The 22,132-nt window shown below is 35.4% G+C and overlaps 1 protein-coding gene across 4 annotated transcripts in view; it reads right to left on the minus strand.

Moving 5' to 3' along the window:
- The window catches only part of ANO3 (anoctamin 3), a 469,771-nt gene extending 451,658 nt beyond the window's left edge, over positions 1-18,113 (minus strand). For 2 of the 4 annotated variants that reach the window (XM_063728504.1, XM_024255829.3), the window contains exon 1: positions 17,536-18,113. In XM_063728504.1, the coding sequence (XP_063584574.1) occupies positions 17,536-17,689 (154 nt within the window). In that variant the 5' untranslated portion in view covers positions 17,690-18,113. The remainder of the gene's footprint in view (positions 1-17,535) is intronic. The other 2 variants (XM_063728505.1, XM_063728506.1) reach the window with 2 other exon arrangements.
- Positions 18,114-22,132: the final 4,019 nt, after the last annotated feature.

Here is a 22,132-nt window from a genome sequence, read left to right on the forward strand (position 1 = left end):
TTGCTGTTAGGTGATTTCTCTGGGTACTACATTTCCTATTAACTTGACTTATTTTAGAAATTACCTATAATTAACTGAAATGGCGCAGTTTTTAAATTAGTGAAGCAAAAATGTAGTGTGACACTAAAATACTCCTAGCTGGAATGTTCATTCATCTGCTCAATGGCCAGCTTAATGTTTCAGTGCACTTAATGCATGCCAAAACTTCAGTAATATTCCCTAAATGAGAATAAATAACTTATTAACTTTGAGCTATACCGTTTTGATTGAGAATACTCTGATTAATTTGTCCTTGTACATGTTTTTCTCTGCAGTTTCTGAAATAGCTTTGTATCAGAGACTTAAAATAATTTCCATTTGTGAAGCAATAATGATACTGATGTCCTCCCTACACCACCTTGTCTTTTCCTTGAAGATATTAGTTCATATTAAAATATAAGCTAATTTTTTGACATTGTCTAGGAAGGAAATAATATAAATGCTATTTTAATAGTAGTTATGAAAACAGAGATAAAGAAAATAAGAGTTTACTCAGAAACACATAGCAAGTTTACTTACACATGGCAGATTTCTGAGTTTTTGAGAAGAATAATTCTAACCATGTAGTACTTCAAATAATATAATGTTTGCATTTGAAGATGGTTGGATTGACTCATGTTTGGAGATCAGGGAAAGGTAAAATTTTGAGTATAAACTGGATGCTACACACATAAGTAAAATTTAAATGATGTAAACTAAATGATCAAATTAGTAATTTAGAAATTGAACAAGTATTGCATCCACATAAACCTGTATTTAAATAGTTCCAAACCACTAATTAAACCAAATTTCAAAATCTGCAATAAAATCCTGTTTGATAATTTCTTTACTGCAACCAGAAATAGCATATTTATAAGCTTCTATGGTATATTCAATAAAAACTTAAAGCATACAATTTGAATTATAATTGAGAAACTACAACAATACACTGTTGTTGGCTGCCAATGTTTCTTGCTGTCTCTACCCTTTGCATGTATAGAGGTATCTCAGTTTTTCTTAAAAGGCTTTTGTATTTTCTTTTAACATGTGCAGGTATAAAAAGACCATTAGAGGCCACTCATGAAACTTAAGCTTTAGCTTGGGCCTTAGACAGTGTCTAAGCTTGGGCATGGATTAGTAGCTTTCATTCAACTGCCATTTTACTTGGAAATATGACTATACAGTATATCGTTTATGAGGATGATTGGGTCTTATGCTTAAAAGCCAGGTATATTCAAAACAGCTTGATAGTGAAGGCCCTAAGTTCCCCAGGTTTTCAGAGAAACCTTCTGGAATAAGGTAACTGCTAGAATAGAGTGACTGCTCTGGCCAAAGCTGACCATACATCAAAACATCCATTGTTCAGACAATGACCTTTTAGTCTGAAATTATTATCTACTCTGTCAGTAGGCTTCTTGTTCAAACATTTCAGAACTGAGCAGAATTGTGTTGGACTTTATAATGAGACGCACTCAGGTTTGTAGTTGAATTCTGCTACTAGGATAGATTATGTGCTCTGCATCAATTTCCACATCTGTAAAATGAGAATAATGATGCCTAACTCTTAGGACCAATGTGAATTTTAAATAAGCTGTACAATGTCTAACAGGATGCAAATGAGAATTTTCCCTGTTCTCCAGTTTAGAAAGATGCCCAAAGTTGCAAACAGTATGGTTCGGCTCTGTGTCCCCACCAAAATCTCACCTTGAATCGTAATAATTCCCACTTGTCAAGGGCAGGACCAGGTGGAGATAATTAAATCATGGGGGTGGTTTTTCCCATGCTGTTGTCGTGATAGTGAGTGAGTTCTCATGAGATATGATTGTTTTATAAGGGGCTTCCCCCTATGCTTGGTACTTCTTTCTTCTACCACCTTGTGAGGAAGGACTCGTTTGGTTCCTCTTTTGCCATGATTGTAAGTTTCCTGAGGCCTTTCCAGCCGTGCAAAACTGTGAGTCAATTAAACCTCTTTCCTTTATAAATTACCCAGTCTTGAGTATTTCTCCATAGCAGCATGAGAACAGATTAACACAAGGTACAAATTATTCCCACATTCTAAAGAAAGATGCTAGGCACATTTATAGAACATGAAGCACACATCTGATTCCCTTAGCACATCTTGCAGCTTCATTGTAGCTATCAGATAATATGGGAGATAAAAGGGAAGAATAAGAACTGCTATAAGAAAGAAAAATGTGGCCTGCTGTATACGCCATACACCTCTCTCAGTGTACATTTCCCCTATCTCAAACCAATAAGAGCAGCTTCAGGAAAACTACTCCAGAGAGTGAGTGTGACTGCAAGGAGAGGGATGAGATTCTCACCCATGCACATGTGAACTACAAAAATGAAAGGTTCTTAGGGCTTCCAAAGAACCAGAGTGATAAGTGAAAAAAATATTCTCAGGGAAAATTGATCTGTATTTCCTGGAGTTCCCATAGCATAGATGTCCACGTCTACTTTTTCCTTGAAAGTTTGGAAGGACAGAGTTGTTGCAGGTGTCCTCATGATGAAGCAAGGAGAGAACTGAAGAGTAGCTACTTAGCTGCTTGCCCTTCTAGAATGTGTTGCAGGTATTGTTACTGTGTTGTCCTGGGGGATAAGTGGGTACTTAGAAAGGTAAATGAACTCCAGACATATTGAAAGGTGCCTACTTAAGAAGAGTGCCTGGCAAGGTAAATAAAACTCTATAATAAGGGGTGTGTGTGAGTTGCAAGTTCTGAGTGTAAGCAGCCTCCCAGGGAAGGTGGTGTAGGAACTCCCCAAGCTCCCCAGGGTGGGTGTGGAGGTTTTGATCAGGGAAAGTCTCAAGAAAACACTAAAAAACCATTCCTTAAGAAAAAGCTGGCATTTGGGCACTCAAAGGTCAGATTACAATAGTACTAGTCATATGACACCTTTATGTTCTTCCTCTCATCCTCTACCAGCTCTGGAAGAACCCACATGTTGTAAAAACTGTGAGAGAAAGAGTGGAAAAGCAAGTGAAGAAATGGTGAATAAACAGGTCACATTATACCCCTTCCCTCTTGTGCATTGCTGTTGTTCTGCTGTTTCCAGTCCCAAGAAGAGAAGATGAGAGAAACTTTTGTAGGAGTTAAGATTGTGCCACTCCAAAATATACCACCCTGGCATATTAACTAGTTTTAGTTAAAGGCACATGACAAACAGTAGATGCAAGATTATAACTCTGACCTTCAGTTTCCTAAAAGCAGGAGATAAAACTCACATGTGAATGATGTGCTTCCTATACTAGAAGAAAAGTGTCATCAAAGACAGGAAGTCAAGGCCAAAAGAAATCCGTACAAACAACCATTGTTAGATGAACACTTATCCTTCTAGCCACCTCTCCACCAAATCAATGACTATATATAGCCCAAGCCCCTTTGCCTTGTCACATTTTCATAATTTATTGATCTTTGTTTAATTCAGTATATAGGTTTTCAACTCCAACTGCATCTTTGAGTCTTTATCTCTTTATAAAGGCTCCTGTGCCATGTAAAACTTGTATTAAATGAATTTTATGCCTTCCTCCTGTTGCTCTACCTTATGTTGATTTAATTCTTGGACCCAATTTGGAAAAAGCACTAAAAAGGTAGCGTACAATGTTGCCTCTCCTAAATTTTGAATTGCTTGGAAGTTTAAAGTTTTAAAATCATATTATTTCTGTACTTTCTAATCTTCAACGTGACTTTTATAAACTTGAATGTGATTGGCAAAATAAGCAAAATTGACCTGTGTTATATTTCAAGAGCAGGGAAGGAAGATTTCTTCTTTTGAAACTATCAATAGCACAGCTTGAACCATGTCACTATCCTAATTAAACACCCTTGGTGGCATGTCTTCACTAGAAGAATAAAGGCTAAACTGCTTGTCTTATGTTTAAATCCTATTACAAATTGGCTCAATGTAACCTTCTTATTTCCATCTCTGTCTCACACAACCCAAAGTCCACCTCCATTAGTATTCATTTAACGACTGTCTGTTGAACAGCTACTATGGCCAGATGTTATGCTTGGTAAATCAGAAATGATCCCTGCTTTGAAGAATGTAGAGTGTGCTGAAGGGAGTTAGTCTGAGAGAATCATAAATAAACTGTTCTCCTAAATATATTTTGAAAATTCTAGACATCCAGAGGAATGATTGACTATTTCTGATGGTTTCTGGGTTGGCATTAAACACTGATTTTTTTTTTTCCTCAACTATGTTTTGCTTTCTCATGCCTTTGTGTGGTTGACCATGATGTTCCCTTTACCTAGACTTCATTTTCCCCTTTATATTTTAACTTCATACAGAAATTTCATTCATAAGGTTTCTGTTCAAATGTCCCCTCCAGTGTATACTTTCTCTACAGCTTCTTTCCTACCTATCTTGCAGAATTTAATTCCCCGCCCTGTGTTTCCACAACACATCATTCATGAATTTACTATAGCACAAATAATGTTGCCTTAAAAAAAGAAAAGATTTAAGTGGCTGTCTTCCCACTAGACTGTGCCTAATTTGTTTCATTGAATAAGATCCATCATGCAGGATTCTTAAGATATATATATATATATATATATATATATATATATATTATAAAATGAATGACATTTTGGAAATAATATAACTTAAAAGATTATGTGAGGTCAGTTAGAAATTTTGTATAAAATATTTTTAAGAAATTTTAGTTTAGGACAGTCCTACCCTAAACCTAACTAATTAATGTCTTGAACCCAATTTCCAGAGGATCAGTTTGCTTCACTTTTTTTTTCCAAAGCAAGCTGTATCTCAAATTTAAACTGACCTTTCCACAAATGAATAAATAAGTAACAGATATCGTAAGTGTAAATGTAAATATTCTGCCTAAAATCATTACAACTTTAATAGGTTTTTACTGGGCAATCAAGCTGTCATTTGATAGTTATATGTTCAGAACTGGCAGGCTCTCAGGGATATTAATAAAAATAGAAAATCTTACACCTCTTCTACAGATGAAAAACTGAGACCCAGAAAGAGTCAGTGCTTTATTCACATAGCTTGAATGTTAAAAAAAAAAGAAAAAAAACTTCCTTCAAATAATTTATAGTCTATTGAATGAAACATATTACTACTCCACTATCATGACATTCATGAACTTCGTATTCAGGGTTTCTATATTCTTGAACATATTGAAAATCCACTTATGATTCACTTGTTATTTATTAAGTCACAAAGTAAAGTAGTATGAGTCACTTAGCTTTTGATCAAAGTCAGAGTCAGCTCTTCATATATTTGTCTCTTCTCATCTTTTCTCTATTTGTAATTTGAGTAAATGGTAGCTCTTGTAAAGTCACATATGCAGACTTTTATTTGGAAAAAATATCCCTGGCATAAGGCAGAATAAAATCTACCTGAAGAAACTGGGTTAGAAGAAAGAAATACAAAGTCAATATATATGATAAAATGAATTCTTGGTTCTTATCTTGAACATAAAAGTTTTAGATATTCTCAAGAGTGAATTGTTAAACTCAATGTTGACCTACCACTTAAACAAAACCCATAATATGGGGTGTATGAAAATCAGAAAACGTATTTTCTTTTTTTCACTGAGTGCTCTAGTCAATGTTGTACTTTTACAGCATAAAAGATAGAATGTTGGTGAATACTGAAAAGATGGCAAGCTTGTGCTGTGGGCCATGGTGCTTATATATGTGACTTTTGGTGAAATTGTGATTCAGGGAGAATGTGGCAGCTTTGGTAAAATTTCTGCATTTGTGATTTTGGACATCTTTGAAGATCTTAGATATAAGGCTTATTAATGCCAAGCATCAACTCTCTAAATGTAAGTAAATAAAATAAAGGCAATATGGATATTCAATAAAAATTAAACTTTGAGAATTTAAAGCAGGAAAGATTTTTGTGGAGGGGTGTTAATCAAGGAAGGTTCAGAGGTAAATATGTTTTGAATCATGTACAAATTCAATACTTTTTTAAAAATTTCTGTTATATGCAAGTAATTAAAACAGCTCCCAGTGATTAAAACAAAGCAAATGAAACATTATTACCAAGAGGACAATACTCTCTAGGAATGATCACATTTAGTATTATGCAACTTTCTTTTGCTATCCCCAAGATATATCATACATGTAAAATTTTGTTTAATATCCTCTTGCATGGCTTCCCTGGTTCTCTGTATCTTCCTTTTGCTAAAACACATCATATCTCTAATTATCAATAACCTATCAGTTAAATAGTACACACAGGGCATAAACCACGTTGGCCTTGTTCAGCATCAAATCTCTAAAGCTTAACCCAGTGTGGCACAGAAGAGGTGCTAAATATATATATTACAACAAATTGTAGTAATTTACAACACAAGATACAGATAAGCAAATATAGCATATGATAAAGATTATGATAGAGTGACCAACTATACACCTGTGCCAAAGAAAGCCTCACAGATGAGACAATATTTGAGAGAAATTTTGAAGAAAAGTTTTCTAAGAGAAGAGGCAAAAGGAGAAAATATTTCTTATATTACCAAACTACAAATAGCTACATGTCTTGATATAAATTGGTTTAGGCAAATAAAATGAACTAAATTTTAATGAGCTCCTAGTTCAGATTAGCTTCAGGCAGAGCCTGGTTTATGCTTCAACATTACATTAAAAGCAAACTCTTGGCTCTGTTTCCTTTGGGTTTTCTTCATTTTGAGGCTCCCCAGGTCATTTTCAACAATACCAGGCTCTGTCCTCATGACTGCATGAAGTCTCAGTTTGAAGCCTCATAGTCTTTCCAAGCCCAGAAAGTAAGTCCAGAATTACCAACTAAAGCTTTAAAGTTGACTCTGATTGGATAAACTTAGGCTCCCTTCTAAATCAATAACATACTGTATGGTCATAAATTAGTCAGGCTAACTCCCAGACACTGTAGTTTTATCTACTAACATTACAATTGAGAAAGAGACAAAGGAAGGTTTCTTAAAACAAAACAAAACAAAACAAAAAAACATGGCCACTGTTTCCATAAGGAAGACGATGAGCACTGATGTAGTTATATGCTGCAACTGCCAAAGTAGGCCTTATGTATTTTATCCTAAAACCATCCACTGAACAAAATAAGTTTCCTCATACTAAGGAAGCTAAAAATCCATGGGCATTTGCCCCTTAAGTAACCTGAAAATACAGAAGAAAAGGATAGTCATTAATATCAACAACTTCCATAGCCAGTTTCTCAGAGTGTAAAATAATCTTTGGCCCAGTTCCTAACCAGATGGTTAAATATGACATATCTCAGTGGTTATACAAGTATAAATTTATGCCTGTGTCCCATCCCTGCATGAAATCACAAACAGGAACATAAAAGACCCACGTGAATTCTGCCCTGAAATAGAACTGAATCAGACAGGCCTGGCCAATCTGAGACCCCTGGAGGAGTTTCTGTAAACAGCTCAAGATTAAGCAGCTCCTCCTCCCCCTACAAATTAAATAAAATTTTCTCTTTAGTGGGAGGAAGAGAAAAGTAAAATGTTGCCTTAGGGACCCATTAAATTTCTATATGAGGCTCTGTTTCCATCTATTTTAGCTGCAAAAGGATATGGAGTCAGGAACCTTGAGATCAGAGGTCAGGGCCACAGTTTGTTAGATTTCCATAAATGATGAATAACTGCTTGGCTGCGGGTGGCAGATTAATGTTACCAGGCCTTGAACAGGAAAAAAAAAAAAAAAGTGGAAACCTAAAATTGATCTCCCACAAATAGTAAGATAACTATCGAGGCTACTGGCCAATGCTATTAATTAGCATTTGAGGTTTACTTTTCTATCCACATTTGACTTAACTTCCCACTACTTTAGAACATGCGTCTTTTGTATGAGCCAGGTAGATCTTGCTGCCATCCACCAAAACTGGAAATTCATTATCACATCTATCACTGAGAACACTTACTGTTGCAAATGACAGAAGTGTCAACTCCAATTAGGCATAAACAATAAGGAACTTACTGGCTCAAGGATAAGCCAGTAGGTTGGAAGTCTGCATTGGAAGGCAGAATGGCTTCAGGCATAGCTTAAATATGGGGCACAAACTATGTCAACAACTTCCATAGCCACAGGATATCCCTTGGAAAAGGGATAACTTTCCAAGAGAACATTAGAATATTCATACTGGAAAGAAAGGTATGTATGCAGGGATGGCAAAAAATAAACTGACAGACACACGAATGAATGCTTTGTGATAACATGCTCTTTGTTCTTGTCATTTCATTCTCCAGGAATGCTGCCCTCCTTTCTTTTTAAAAGTCTGTCTTTCTTTATAATTTCTTTCCTTTTCTATCTTCTTTGGACCATATTTATCTATTCTACCAAAAGGCCAGAACACTTCTACTTTATCATTATTTTTCCTTCAGCATACACTATAATGAATAGCTACCTCATTTCTCCCTTAAATGATCATTCCCGAGTTACAAACAGCTCATGGGTGCTACAAGAGGTAAATTCAAAAGTCCGTAGCGTGGAAGATGGAAAAAATTTCCACTTAGAAACAGGATAGTACAGAGTGACAATATCCAGGATATGAATTTAATTCATTTCCTGAATATGAATTTAATCCAAATTCCAGGAAATGAATTTAATTAATTCATTGGTGACTCAGGTACAACATTAATGTTTTAATTTGACTTCCAGAACCATCCTAAATCCCCTAGTCCTCCCTAACATGTGCTTCTTATGGTGGAGAGGGAATACTGCTTCCACCCACCACTTGCCTTGCTGGAACTGGGTGATGGGAGGAGGTCCTCATTCGCCACCATTTTTGATGGCTCCCAAAACCTGAGGAAGATCTTCAGCACTGAAGGTGACTGGAGTCACAGAGAAGACACAGGGGCTCCACAGGTGGGCTTGAGTGAGGTGCCATGGGGGCAGAGGATGCAAAAGAAAAATGTTATGTTCATAAGGGAAAAGAAGCCTAAAAAAATGTTGTGTTCATTAGGGAAAAAAAGCCTAATATGGATGAGGATTAAAACAGAGGCCAAGGCAGGGCTCAGAATAGTGTTCATTAGAAAGAAGCAGTAGGGGAAGGCTGACAGGAATAAAGAGGTAGTATGACTTAGGACCATGGAGTAAACCCTGGAAGAGACGTTTCTAAAGCTTACGTTTTAGGAGATGAAAGTCTGAAATTAAACTATATTAGGCCGGGTGCAGTGGCTCACGCCTTTAATCCCAGCACTTTGGGAGGCTGAGGCGGGAGGATCACAAGATCAGAAGATCGAGACCATCCTGGCTAACATGATGAAACCCCATCTCTATTAAAAATACAAAAAAACTTAGCCAGGCATGGTGGCATGCGCCTGTAGTCCCAGCTACTCAGGAGGCTGAGGCAGGAGAATCACTTGAACCTGGGAGGTGGAGGTTGCAGTGAGCCGAGATTGCGCCACTGTACCCCTGCCTGGGTGACAGAGTGAGACTCCATCTCAAACAAAAACAAAAACAAAAATATTGAACTACCCATATAGTTTAATTTCATTCAATACAGACAGCATTGTCTGTATTGCGAACCTTCCTCATGCAGGATCTTTTTTTGTTTTCTGTTGCCTTCTCCTTCTTTGTAACCATCTATCACATAAGATACTGATCTGACTTCTGCAGGGTGAGATGAGAGTATGAAGATAAGGTTGAAAGAATGACTCTTAATTATTGCTGGACACCGATGGATGAGGAGGAGCCAGGGTATGCCAATGATTCCTGGAATAATATTGTTGTTACCAGTTTAGGCAGTGTGCTTACACATATACACTGTTATGCATGTGTGTGTGTGAAATCACATAGCATATATGGCTACTCTGTAAGTACTAATGTAATGAGTGAATGTCTTCTCTAATATTAACTAAAAGTAGGGCCTATGTTTTATTCTCTCTTAATGAGTTTTTATGCTTGTACAATGTCTTGCATTTTGGTAGGTCCTACATTATGCTGTTGACTTACAAATAGTGAACATTTTATACACTGGAACTTTCACTAATTCTTATTCTGCTCACCTTTTTTGGTGATATAATTGCCAATTTCAGTTCAAATCTATGTGACTGTGTATGTATTTTATGAAGTTAATAAAGCTCTATTTTGTTTTAATGAATCTTATGAAGAATACATATAAAAGTATATGAGGGAATTTTTGAGAATAGTTTTATTTGATTTTCAAAGCAAAACAAGATGAAAAAATGTCCAAGCTCTGTGGTCATCCATCCTTGTGTTCACCAGAAATTGTAAAATATGTAGTATTTGTTTGTGGAAGCCACGATTTCCAAAACCCACTACTTGGCTCTACTGCAGAATTAACTACTTCTGTAAATGCTTTTGCTTTGAGAAATGGCTTCATGATGGCCTTGAAGATGGAGCATGAAATCTGAAATTTCACTAGCTAGAGTCAATTATTCAGTGGAAAAGAAGAACTATAAAATGCTGAGCTGTGCTTTTCTACTGTGGAATCAGATAAGAATTCTGAAGAAAACATCTGCAGGACAAATAGAACAGAAAGATAATTTATTTAATGTTACAGGAAAATCAAGAAATGATGAGATGTGGATTCTTATATTACTAAAGATGGTTAGACTGACTCCCAGATCTTTGTATTTTTTGCAATTAACACAATTCACTCTCGAGAGCATTTGTTTGGTCTAAAAGTCATGTAGTTGCAGGAATTAACAAGAAAACTCAGGGTAATATGAGTATTTGTTAGATTTTTTTGGTTTTCAGATTCAATATGTATCTCTTGTCCTTATAGCAACTCATATGAATGGCCCAGGAATTTGGAGGTCGAGAAGTCACAAAAGAGTAAGATAAATAGGCAGAACAATGGAAAAAAAGAAATGGGGCAACATCTCACCCATTAAATGTGTATTCTAGGCCCCTTCCCTGCACAAGGTATTTTTCACACATTTTTTAATTCCACAGTTAACTCTACAAAGTAGGTGTCTCACTGAGAATAGGCAGAGAAGTTTTAAATAACTTGCACAAGTTCTAAAATCTCCTGTGTCTGAGCTTCATTCATAGTTGTTCTATGTCAAAGTCCAAGTCATATATTATGTAATGATGACCTATGGGAGTAAGAAGACACATAAGGGTATAACAATTCAGGATATAGAGAATTATAGGCTGACCTTTATATCTAATTATCTGAGTGACCTGAGACAAGCCACTCTTTTGGCCTCTTTTGGCCTCACTGTCATATTCTCCTATAAAAGAAGCTTATAAATCTAGCTCTGCCCATCTACAACTTAGTCACTTTGGTCTAGATAATGCATGATTGTTACTCTCTCTGTTTCCTCCTTTAATGCATTATTCATAATTCAAAGAAGGCATCTCATTTCTAAAGGCTACATTAACCCTTAATGATGAAAGCAGGAAGTCTTTTTTTCTGGCTCCTTTTTGTCCAGAGTGGGAACAAAATAAAGAAATTTAATTTCTGGTACATACATAACCTCATTTTCCTTTTCCAATTTCCACTGAAGTAAAGTAAAATTTCCAGCTACTTTACAAGGACTCCTGATATCTTCAGAACACTGTCACATGTTGCTAATACTTGAAGCTAACACAGCCACACTGAATTCAAGACAAATTACTGACCTCATTAAGACCATGGAGATGCCACTGTCATCATCAGGCATCAACACCCAAGCAGCCAACAGAAACCAAGGTCCTCGTGCAGCCAACACCTTTCTGTTTTCTTTCCATTGCCTCACATACATTCTTTTAGAAATACTTCTATTGGTAGAAAAACAGGAATGCCCACAGACATCTATAGGTCAGAGGAGTTTTTCTTTGCAGTCTGACATTTTATCAAAATGCAATTGGAATGTTTGTAACACAAAGAAAGAATAAATGTTTGAGGTGAGAGATATCTCTTTACTATGATGTGATTATTATGCATTGTATGCCTGTATCAAAATATGTCATGTACCCCCATAAATATACATACATGGCTGGACATGGTGGCTCACACTTGTAATCCCAGCACTTTGCGAGGCCAAGGCGGGTGGATCACCTGAGGTCAGGAGTTTGAGACCAGCTTGACCAACATGGTGAAATCCCATCTCTACCAAAAATACAAAAAATTAGCCAGGTGTGGTGGCATGAGCCTGAACATGGAGAAACCTCGTTTCTAGTAAAAGTACAAAATTAGCCCAGCATAGTGGCCCATGGCTGTAATCCCAGCTACTCGGGAGGCTGAGGCAGGAGAATTGCTTGGACTCGGGAGGCAGAGATTGCAGTGAGCTGAGATCATGCCATTGCACTCCAGCCTGGGCAACAAGAGCAAAACTCCATCTCAAATAATAAATAAATAAATAAATAAATAAATAAATAATGCTCACACACACACACACACCACACTATGTACCCACAAAGATGAAAAATTTAAAAAATTAGAAAAAGAATTATGACATTTGTTTCACTTCCTACCAAGTCCTTCTTTAATGTTAAAATGAATAAAATTACTCATCAGTAACATAAATGCTCCTGTACTGTGTGATATGTATTTTATACACACTGTCAGATATTCCTGGGGATAATTGTGTGTCAGTTTGAGAAGCTTAGTTTGTACTACATAGGATTTTGCAATTTGCCTCATATAAATTGTGAGCCCCAGCACATGGTTAATCATCACCTTCTGGAAAACCATTATAATAAGTAATCTCACCTCCATAGTGTATTTTGAATAATAGTTAGCATATGCTAGATATTAGTTGCAGGCATTGTGCTAAATGGTTTTTGACGTTATATCATTTAATGTTCTCAAATACTCCATGAGGTAGGGATTTTTACACCCTTAATATATATGAGGAATCAGAAACACGGAGTGATTCATTTAACTTTCTGAAGTCATGCAATTAGTAGCGGAGCAAACTCTGAATACTAGTCTGACTCTAGAGTCCAGGTAATTACTTCTCTGCTGCAAAGTTTACACAATAAAAATTTTAATTTAGATGGGAATCTTGAATTACCTGATAGGTTGCATTCCTAGGTAGGCAACTTCTACTTCTGTCCCAACCAGTATTCAATTATTATAAGTATTCAATTATTATATGTAGCTCAGAAAAGTACAAAAATAAATGACATAGACTTTTGCATTTATTTATGATTGTAAAAAAATGAGAATATCAAATATCAGATTATCATTATAGCTTATACTTTCTGCTCATACTGAAGCAAGAACTTTCTGGATAGAATTTTCAGAGACTATGAACAAGTATATTTGCTTTTGAGACCTCAAATTATAGACTAGGAAAAAGGGCAATCAAAATTAAAGCTGAAACGTGAGAATGTGGAAATAAGATACAAACATGGACAATACAGATAGTTTATTGGTCATCTAAAGATAGGCAAAATTGGGCCGGGTGTGGTGGCTCACGCCTGTAATCCCAGCACTTTGGGAGGCTGAGGCGGGGGGCACCTGAGGTCAGGAGTTTGAGACCAGCATGACTAACATGGAGAAACCCAGTCTCCAGTAAAAATAGAAAAATTAGCCGGGCGTGTTGGTGCATGCCTGTAATCCTAGCTACGCTGGAGGCTGAGGCAGGATAATCGCTTGAACCCGGGAGGCGGAGGTTGCGGTGAGCCGAGATGGCGCCATTGCACTCCAGCCTTGGCAACAAGAGTGAGACTCCATCTCAAAAAAAAAAAAAGATAGGCAAAATCCCACTATCAATAATAGCAGCCTTTGCAGGGTGGGGGGGCAAGGGTAGGGAGAGCATTAGGACAAATACCTAATGCATGCGGGGCTTAAAAGCTAGATGACAGGTTGATGGGTGCAGCAAACCACCATGGCACATATATACCTATGTAACAAACCTGCATGTCCTGCACATGTATCCAGAACTTAAAGTATAATAAAAAAAAGACATTTATACTTTAGTTACTGATTACTTATTTTTAATTACATCAATCTCTGGAACACAAAGAGGCAACTTCCGTCATTGGACTATTTCTAAACTTAATTTTCAAGTAATACTGGGGAGAAAAAAGAACAGTAAAATTAGAGACAGAGAACAGATTAAAAACTCTCCAATTCAGCTCTCTCTCGGCTGTCCTGCTCCCCCTCACCCATACACACTTACTATATGTGTGACTTTAATCCAATTACATTACTTCTTTGAGCTTTGGATTCTCCTTCTAGTGCACGGAGTTTAAGATGAATGAATACTACCTTATAGATATTTTGTGAGAATGATCGAGATTCTGTATTATGAGATACCTAATAGTTACTATGTAAATGAAAGGTATAAACACTGTTTTTGATAACAATGGAACACTTCCTTTTAGACATACGTGGTCAAATTTCTATGAACTAACCTTCATCACTTGTATTTTATTTTCCCCTGCTAAGAATATGTGTACATGAATGTTGAGAACATACTGCCACACCACTGAGATTAAAAAGGTAGACCTCTCTTCTACTTTGGCTATCACCTCATTTTCATATACACACCCCTACCACTAATCCCAGTGCTAAGCCTGCAATAAATACGTTTTGAATGAATAAATAAAACTTGACTCTATTAAAAATAAGGTAAAAAATCCTAGCATACAAAATAGATTCTGGAAAGTTCAATGTTCCATAAAGTTTCAAATGAATGACAAATTCCATATTGTTACTATCCTGAATGATGACATCAGATGGCAAATTGTGTGATAATTTCCACACAGTATCTTTGAAAATCTAATGCAGAACACATATAACTTGACTTAAACAAATATACCTTATGTCAGAAAACTCATTAAAAAAGTGTACTATGATGTGTTATTTGGTTATTTATTTAATCATAATTTTTATATGTGTATCATGCATAAGCCACAAACAATTGGGTAGTGACACTTATCTTCAAGAAACATAGTCTAATAAAAGTCATTGGCATACTATATAGTTATAATAGAAATTGACATGTAAACATTTTCATATATAGGACAAATACCTACAGATGTTCAGCAACAGAAAAAAAAAATCCCTTTACACAGAGATATGGCCATATGCATTTCGGAAAAAGAGAGCATTTGATCTCAACAACATCATAATAAATGGAGGCAGAGGAAAATAATTATTGAAGATTATTTTGAAAGAATATTATCAGTGATTAAAGAGTGTAAATTATACTTGCGGAATATGTGTAGGTTACATGAGGCTTGAAAAGTTTTGGAAAAAAACAGAGCTTAAATCATACAGCACCAGGTTTATAACACAGGTTATACAGAATCATAGAAATAGTGAACAAAGATGGAAATGGGTGAGAGTTGTGCTTCAGGAAACATTTCCTAGCCATCCATGGGCAGGAGGTTTGTTATGAAAAACCTGGAGAAGGTGAGATCAGTTAGGAGTCGATACAGGTGTCTGCATTGAGGGAAATGAAGAGAGCGGTGTTTCAGTTCCTCAGCCAGTCAGTCAGTGAGTCAAATATATATGTGTGTGTGTGTGTGTGTGTGTATGTGTGTGAGTGCATATATGTGTGTGTGTACATGTGTGTGCACATATGTGTGTATATATGTGTGTGTATATATGTGTGTGTGTGTGTGTATATATATATATGTTTTTTTTCCTTTTTGATGGAGTTTTGCTCTTGTTGCCCAGGCTGGCATGCAATGGCTCAATCTCAGCTCACCACAACCTCCACCTCCCAGGTTCAAGCAATTCTCGCCTGTCTCAGCCTCCTGAGTAGCTGGGATTACAGGCATGTGCCACCATTCCTGGCTAATTTTGTATTTTTAGTAGAGACAGGGTTTCTTCATGTTGGTCAGGCTGGTCTCAAAGAGTGAAAATATATTTTTAAGGATGTTTTATTGTGAGACATCCTATTGGGTACAGAGGCTGTCATGATGGACATAGAAGTAGAGAAGATAGATATTAACCAATATGCATACAAATAAACACATAAATGCCATTGCAATAAATGTTAAGGAATATTGAGATAACTTAGGAGTCATAGAAAAATATGGAAGCAAAAAGGAGGAAGCATTTCGAGGGATTTCAACTGTGATGTGTTGAGTTTGAGGCATAGCCAGTACAGCAAGGTGGAAGTGTCTTCTAGGCTGTTCATAGTATGCATCTCTGGAAACGACATTATACCTGCACTATAGTTGTGTACAAAGACAATAGTTTAATCTAATGGAATGGATGTGCATAAAGACAATAGTTGAATCTAATGGAATAGATGTACTAACTTTGCACAAAGACAATAGTTGAATCTAACTACATAAAGACAATAGTTGAATCTAATGGAATGGGTGTGCTAACTCTGACAGAAATGACTAGAAGACAAAAAAAATGGTGAAAAAGACATGAATATTTAAACTATCATTTTTTTATTAAACTATTTTTCTAACCAAGTCTACTGTAAAAAGCTATGTATACCTGTAAAAAATTAATTTCCCTACTTCTATGAAGTTGTAGGTTCAATATCTAGTAAGTCTCAATTTTAGAAGACAAAATAACAGCATAGAGATTTTTTCTTATAGTTGAATGAAAATTTATAAAAGAATGTCTTATCTCCTGTTTACAGAACTCTTATACTGTAAAACAACTCATATAATATATAACAATCTATAAGCAATAAATCAGAGATTGACTGGGGGTTATATAATAAAGAAGTTTGCCAAAATTCTTAGAAGAATCCTCTTGTTGTGTAATGGAATTTATTATTTCTACAAGATTTTTCATGTGACAAAGATCAGTGTCCAACAATATCCAGAGTTATAATAGCTTTGCTTAACTTTTACATTCCCGTTACAATGCCTTCTTTTATAAGGAAGGATAAACAAATTATAGCCGTTTTACTTTAGTACAACATTTAAAATATCCATCATGCAAACATTTTCTACAAAGCACAATTAATTCACTGTTGACATATAAGAGCTATTCATTATAAATCAAACCCTCAGAATTTTTTGATGAATGCAAACTATTATTGTATAGTATTGTTCCCTCAGACCTGCAGAGCAAGAACAAAAACTGTGAGATTCTAAGTAAGTAACACTCAAAGGTTTAAAATTATTCTTCACATTTAATTCTATTAACACTGTCAGCTCATACAGAATCTAAATCAGATCAAAAAATAACTAAAATGAATATTCCCTTGTTCTTAATGAGAACATAAATAATATATTATCCTTTATATAATTGTGCATAGGAATGAGAGATAAAAGAGTTGAATTAAAATGGCAAGTGTTTTCTTTGCAGTTTATTGTTAAGATTCCTGATTTCATCAGTCATGTCATACAAAACTAAGCCTTGATACGCCTGAGCATTCAGAGGAACAAAGTCTATTACACCATTAACATTTTTCTGAGTTTATTGACTTTGTTTTCTGACATTTAATTCTATGCACAAAAACTTCAGCCCCCTATTTTTTATTTCAAAAGTCTATTTATACATTTTGGGAAAAAACTAAAGAAACTAAAATTGGCATCAGCTATACCACCAGAAAGTGGATGACATCAACATTTATTTATTACACATCAGACATTAAAGAAGTACAAACGTAAGTTAAGATACTCATACATATCAATCTAAAGGTTAGCTTACCAGTCGGGAAAGAACTGGAGTGCTGAAGTTCCAGTTGACTAGAATCACCAGAGAGTTCAGTCAAACAGGGTAAAGCAAAACATGAGTTGGAAGCATGCTCATGTCTGAAGCCTTCAGGAGAAAAATTATCCAGTTCAAATTTGAAAACTGACATTGCAAAATTCCCATATAACTATGTAAAGTAAAGTTCACACTACTGAATTCTTTAAAATTAAGGGATAGGAAAAAAATCACAGTATTCTAATCAGTCGTAACTATAGGCTTTCCTGTAATTATTTTCACTTGGAAATCCAAAGGAAATAAAACACGCAGAGCTGACTCTAAGAAGTTTTCTGTGTTAATGCCTTTCCTAGACAATTAACTTCAATAGGATGGATGAATTTTAGAGTCTTTTTTCTTGAAGATATATTTTGCCTTTAAACCACAGCAGCACTTATCCCATCTCAGAGAGGCTGCAAGGAAAAGTAAAATGGGCTAAGTGAAGACATAGGCAAGGCTGCAGAAAGATGCTTTTAGTAAGCTGGTACTAGAAGTTCTCACTCATATTTCTGTATGCAAGAGATCAGTTGGGTGGGGCTAAACACTGTCAGGGAAAGCAACTTTATTCCACTGGGCAGCTCATCAGAGGAATGTTTTAATTGGAAGGAAGTTAATACTAAAAGATATTTCCTTGATGCAGATTGTGAGACTGTAGCCTACTGCTTATTAAAACATGATTGTGATTGTGGAAAAGAAAAGATTTCTTTTTAAATGGTGGTCAAATAAAATATACAGCCTGAGAAACACAAAATGTGAGATTTCACAATACAAGCAGGTGATCCATAAGAAGAGCAAACTGCTAAAATGTTGGCAACTGATGGGGCTGGTATTCTTGCATTAACTGAGAGGTAAAACAGCTCTATGGGTTGCCTTAGAAAATTTAATGTAAGATTTCACCTTTATTCATGCACTGTTCCTTAGTCTATGAATCCGCTGTAGACTGCCAGAGGTGCACACTGATGTTTTGTCAGAGACTAGTTTAGTAAAAGTTATCATTAGTTTAGGGGTCCAAACTAGATGAGGTCCAGGTATTTCCCTCATGGTGAGTTTTAAATCTTTAGTTATTCATTAATTTGTTGAATGGCATATTTAAAGCATTCTTACTTTTTTGGCTCAGCACTCTTTGAAAAAGATACACATACACACACACAGATACAGATACATGTACCTATATGAGTATTTGTGTATATATAGATATATACTATGGAATATATATTTTATACATTTATGTATATTTATATTTATATTTATAAAGTTTGCAAGTCAGTTGTCAATATAAAATGTATTCTGGACAAAAGGTGACATGTATTACTCATAGTTACAATAATTGAAAAAACAAGTAAAGAAAACTGACTCTTTGCTCTATGTGCCTTCATAAACTATCACTCAGGCAGGGAAATGATTGTCATTCCAACAGCATGAACAGCAAACAAAGTATGTTGTGCAAGCCTAGGCCATCACTGTTTCGAAACAGGCATGAAAATCTTTGACTAAAAAAGGCTAACATGGACATGTTCTACTGGTAATTATATGACATTTTGCTTAGATAAGAAGTTGAAAGCAGATCCAGATTATAAATGATGATTCAGTTTGAGGAAAAGACAGTTGGTAGTTAAAAGGAAAACAAATATAGGGAAATGAGTAAATGGTGAAAAGTACAAAGTTTAGAGAAATAAAGTGGATTCTAGAATCAGGAAAGATGGACTTTAAAATTCTCAACTGAAGTATTTGTTATGAAATATTGCCAAGGACACTTTCTGAAAGATGAAATCTAAATGGTTTTATTTGCGAGTTGGTCAATGAGGTTTAACTACCAGGAAACTTCTATCCTCTATACTTCTGGTATATTTGTCCAAATCCTGAAGTGCTTTTTCTTTCAAATTATGCTTTATAGAATGTGATTACATAGAAATATGATTTGGCATGAGAAGTGCCATTACGATCATCTGATAAATGATTCCCCTAGGGGAATGATAGCTGAGCTCACAGGACAGTCTCATCTCTCTAGCAGCAGCTCTTAAATTATTTAAGAATGGGACATTTTTGGGAAAAAAAGAGTATTTTATCTCTTTACATGTGATACTATTATATTTTGAGTATCAATATATAAAAATTAATAATCATGTAAAAGTTCTTGAGAAATTTACTATCTTTTTTTATTCACATATATACCTTTGAAAATTTGTTCGTGTGTGAGAAATGCTACTGATTTTGCTCTAAGGCAATTGATAATATACAGGGCATTTTTCAACTCTATGCAATTACTTGATATGGCATATGTAATACCAAATTGGAAATTACTATTCCATAATACATGAGAAATATATAAAGATTAACATTTCACTGATAGATATAATATAGATGAGCAAATTCTCTCTACAAATTCACCTCATTTTTCTTTTCTACTAGTGACCTACGTGCAAACATCCCCGGAGGTCTCTAGAATGTTGGTAATGAAGAACTGATAGTTAATGTGGATACTCTAGAATGGGAACTCTCAGCATATCTCTATACCTGGGTCTTTGCTGAGACTCTTTTAACTTGCATCCATCCCCAAGTGGACTTCAATGACGTATTTTCCATAAACTCTTAGCTGGCACTTTTATTTAGAACAGCTGTCTGAAAATCTTAGGAAATACCTGGGTAAACTTGTTACTCATGTCATTTTCATGATATGCAGAATTCTTCCAATTTTTCTTTCTTAGTGTGCAAACAGAACATGGTAGGAAATGCTGTACATGAACATCTTTCCTTTGATATTTGACCAAACATATGTTGATATGGTCTAGACATAAATATATATTTTGCTTAATCTGGATCTGTCAGTCTCTATTACAATAGTAACCACTGGCTGGCAGTTATAAAAAAGTCAGGTCTCTGGTCTCCCATTCATTTCAAAGCATAAACTGTATTTATGAATCCTTCTCTTTCTCAGGCATGCTTAATTTTGATATAATCTATTTTGTTTTTTTCAACGGGCCAAGCTAACTTTATTTTATTTTGAAAATGGTTGAACTTATTGTAAGTAATTGCAATTTTAACTTAACCATAACAATACATTTTTAGAGAGGAAAAATAAGCTTGTTCTGCACAGTTTTCCATGTACTGTATTTACAGGACACCAAATAAACAGTTCTTAGGAATTTAAGTCAGGCAGTGTATTTTCATTATCACAGATTCTTTGCTGTCCTAAACATTGTGTGAGACAATTCATTAGACTTATGTTTATTATTTTTCTGGTTTCAGAATGACTCTTTGAACCCATAAGTTTAACCCCCATTATTTCCCCCAGAATGCCATTAACTGAAGAAAAAAAATTTTTTAAAGAAGAGTGCTGAGCAGTAAAGTCTCAGAAAACTTGAGAAAACCCTGGAATTTATGGTGGAGGTGAGTGCTGAACAAATTGAATAATAGGCAATTCCACAATCAGCACAAATCATGTGTTAAGTAAAATGCAGGTAATTGCCTACCAACCAGAGTATCTCCACCTCATTTGAACTGTGGTGTTCTGATAGTTTGATTTCCAGCTTAGGCACTCTAAAGGGAATCCTACATTTGAACCCATTCTGATTTACTCACCACTCCCTGTGTGAAACCGGCCCAGATATTCTAGCAAGAGTAATAGGAATGATAGGTAATAAAATTCACACTTCACACTGTATCAATATTGACCAGATCAGATCTACTGATGAATGGGATAGAGAGGAAGAAAGAAAGAGAGATGGAGAGAGACAGAGAGAGAGACAGAAAGAGAGAAAGACAGAGAGAGAGAGAGAAACAAAGAGAACTAATACTTTAGAAACTAAACTGAACATTTAGATCAAATAAACTTTATCATCTCATAGTAAATGCTGAAAAAAACCCATAATTTTACTTCCAAGCTTCAATTAGATTTGAGAGAATATTATATGCATATGTTAGTAAAAACATGCTGCTAGGAAAAGACAAAAATCAGAGCAAAATAAAGTTGTTGAAAATAAGTAAAAGCATGCCTTTAATAGCTAACTCTATAAAGGCGTTGGATCTCAGGTGAGTCACTGCTAAAAAGCACATTGATTGATTAGAAAATCAATTTTAATTGATAAATAATTTATTTTGAATATAGAGTAAAAATGTTAAGGTTGGAAATTATGATAGAGAATAAAGATAGAAAGTGCAATAGGTATAAAATACAAACAAAAAATTAATGGAAACTATGATGAAAGCATAAGAAAATGAAAACAAAAGGTTTATTGTGAGGAAAATAGTTGCTGATTTTTCAAATTTAAACGACTATGTTAATGTCAGGCAAAGGTAGCAATTGATAGAAGATACAATCGAAACCAAACATATCTTGATATGATGTCAATTCCAAGATTTAAAGCAACATCTAACAAGTTTTTTTTTTTTCTCTTTTTTTTTTGAGACAGAGTCTCACTCTTTCGCTGGGGTTGGAGTGCAGTAGTGAGATCTTGGCTCAAGGCTCACTGCAACTTCTGCCTCCCAGGTTCAAGCGATTCTCCTACCTCAGCCTCCCGAGTATCTGGGATTATAGGCGCCCACCATTATGCCCAGCTAC

Source organism: Pongo abelii, chromosome 9 (genome assembly GCF_028885655.2).
Source record: "Pongo abelii isolate AG06213 chromosome 9, NHGRI_mPonAbe1-v2.0_pri, whole genome shotgun sequence".
Lineage (NCBI taxonomy): Eukaryota > Metazoa > Chordata > Mammalia > Primates > Hominidae > Pongo > Pongo abelii.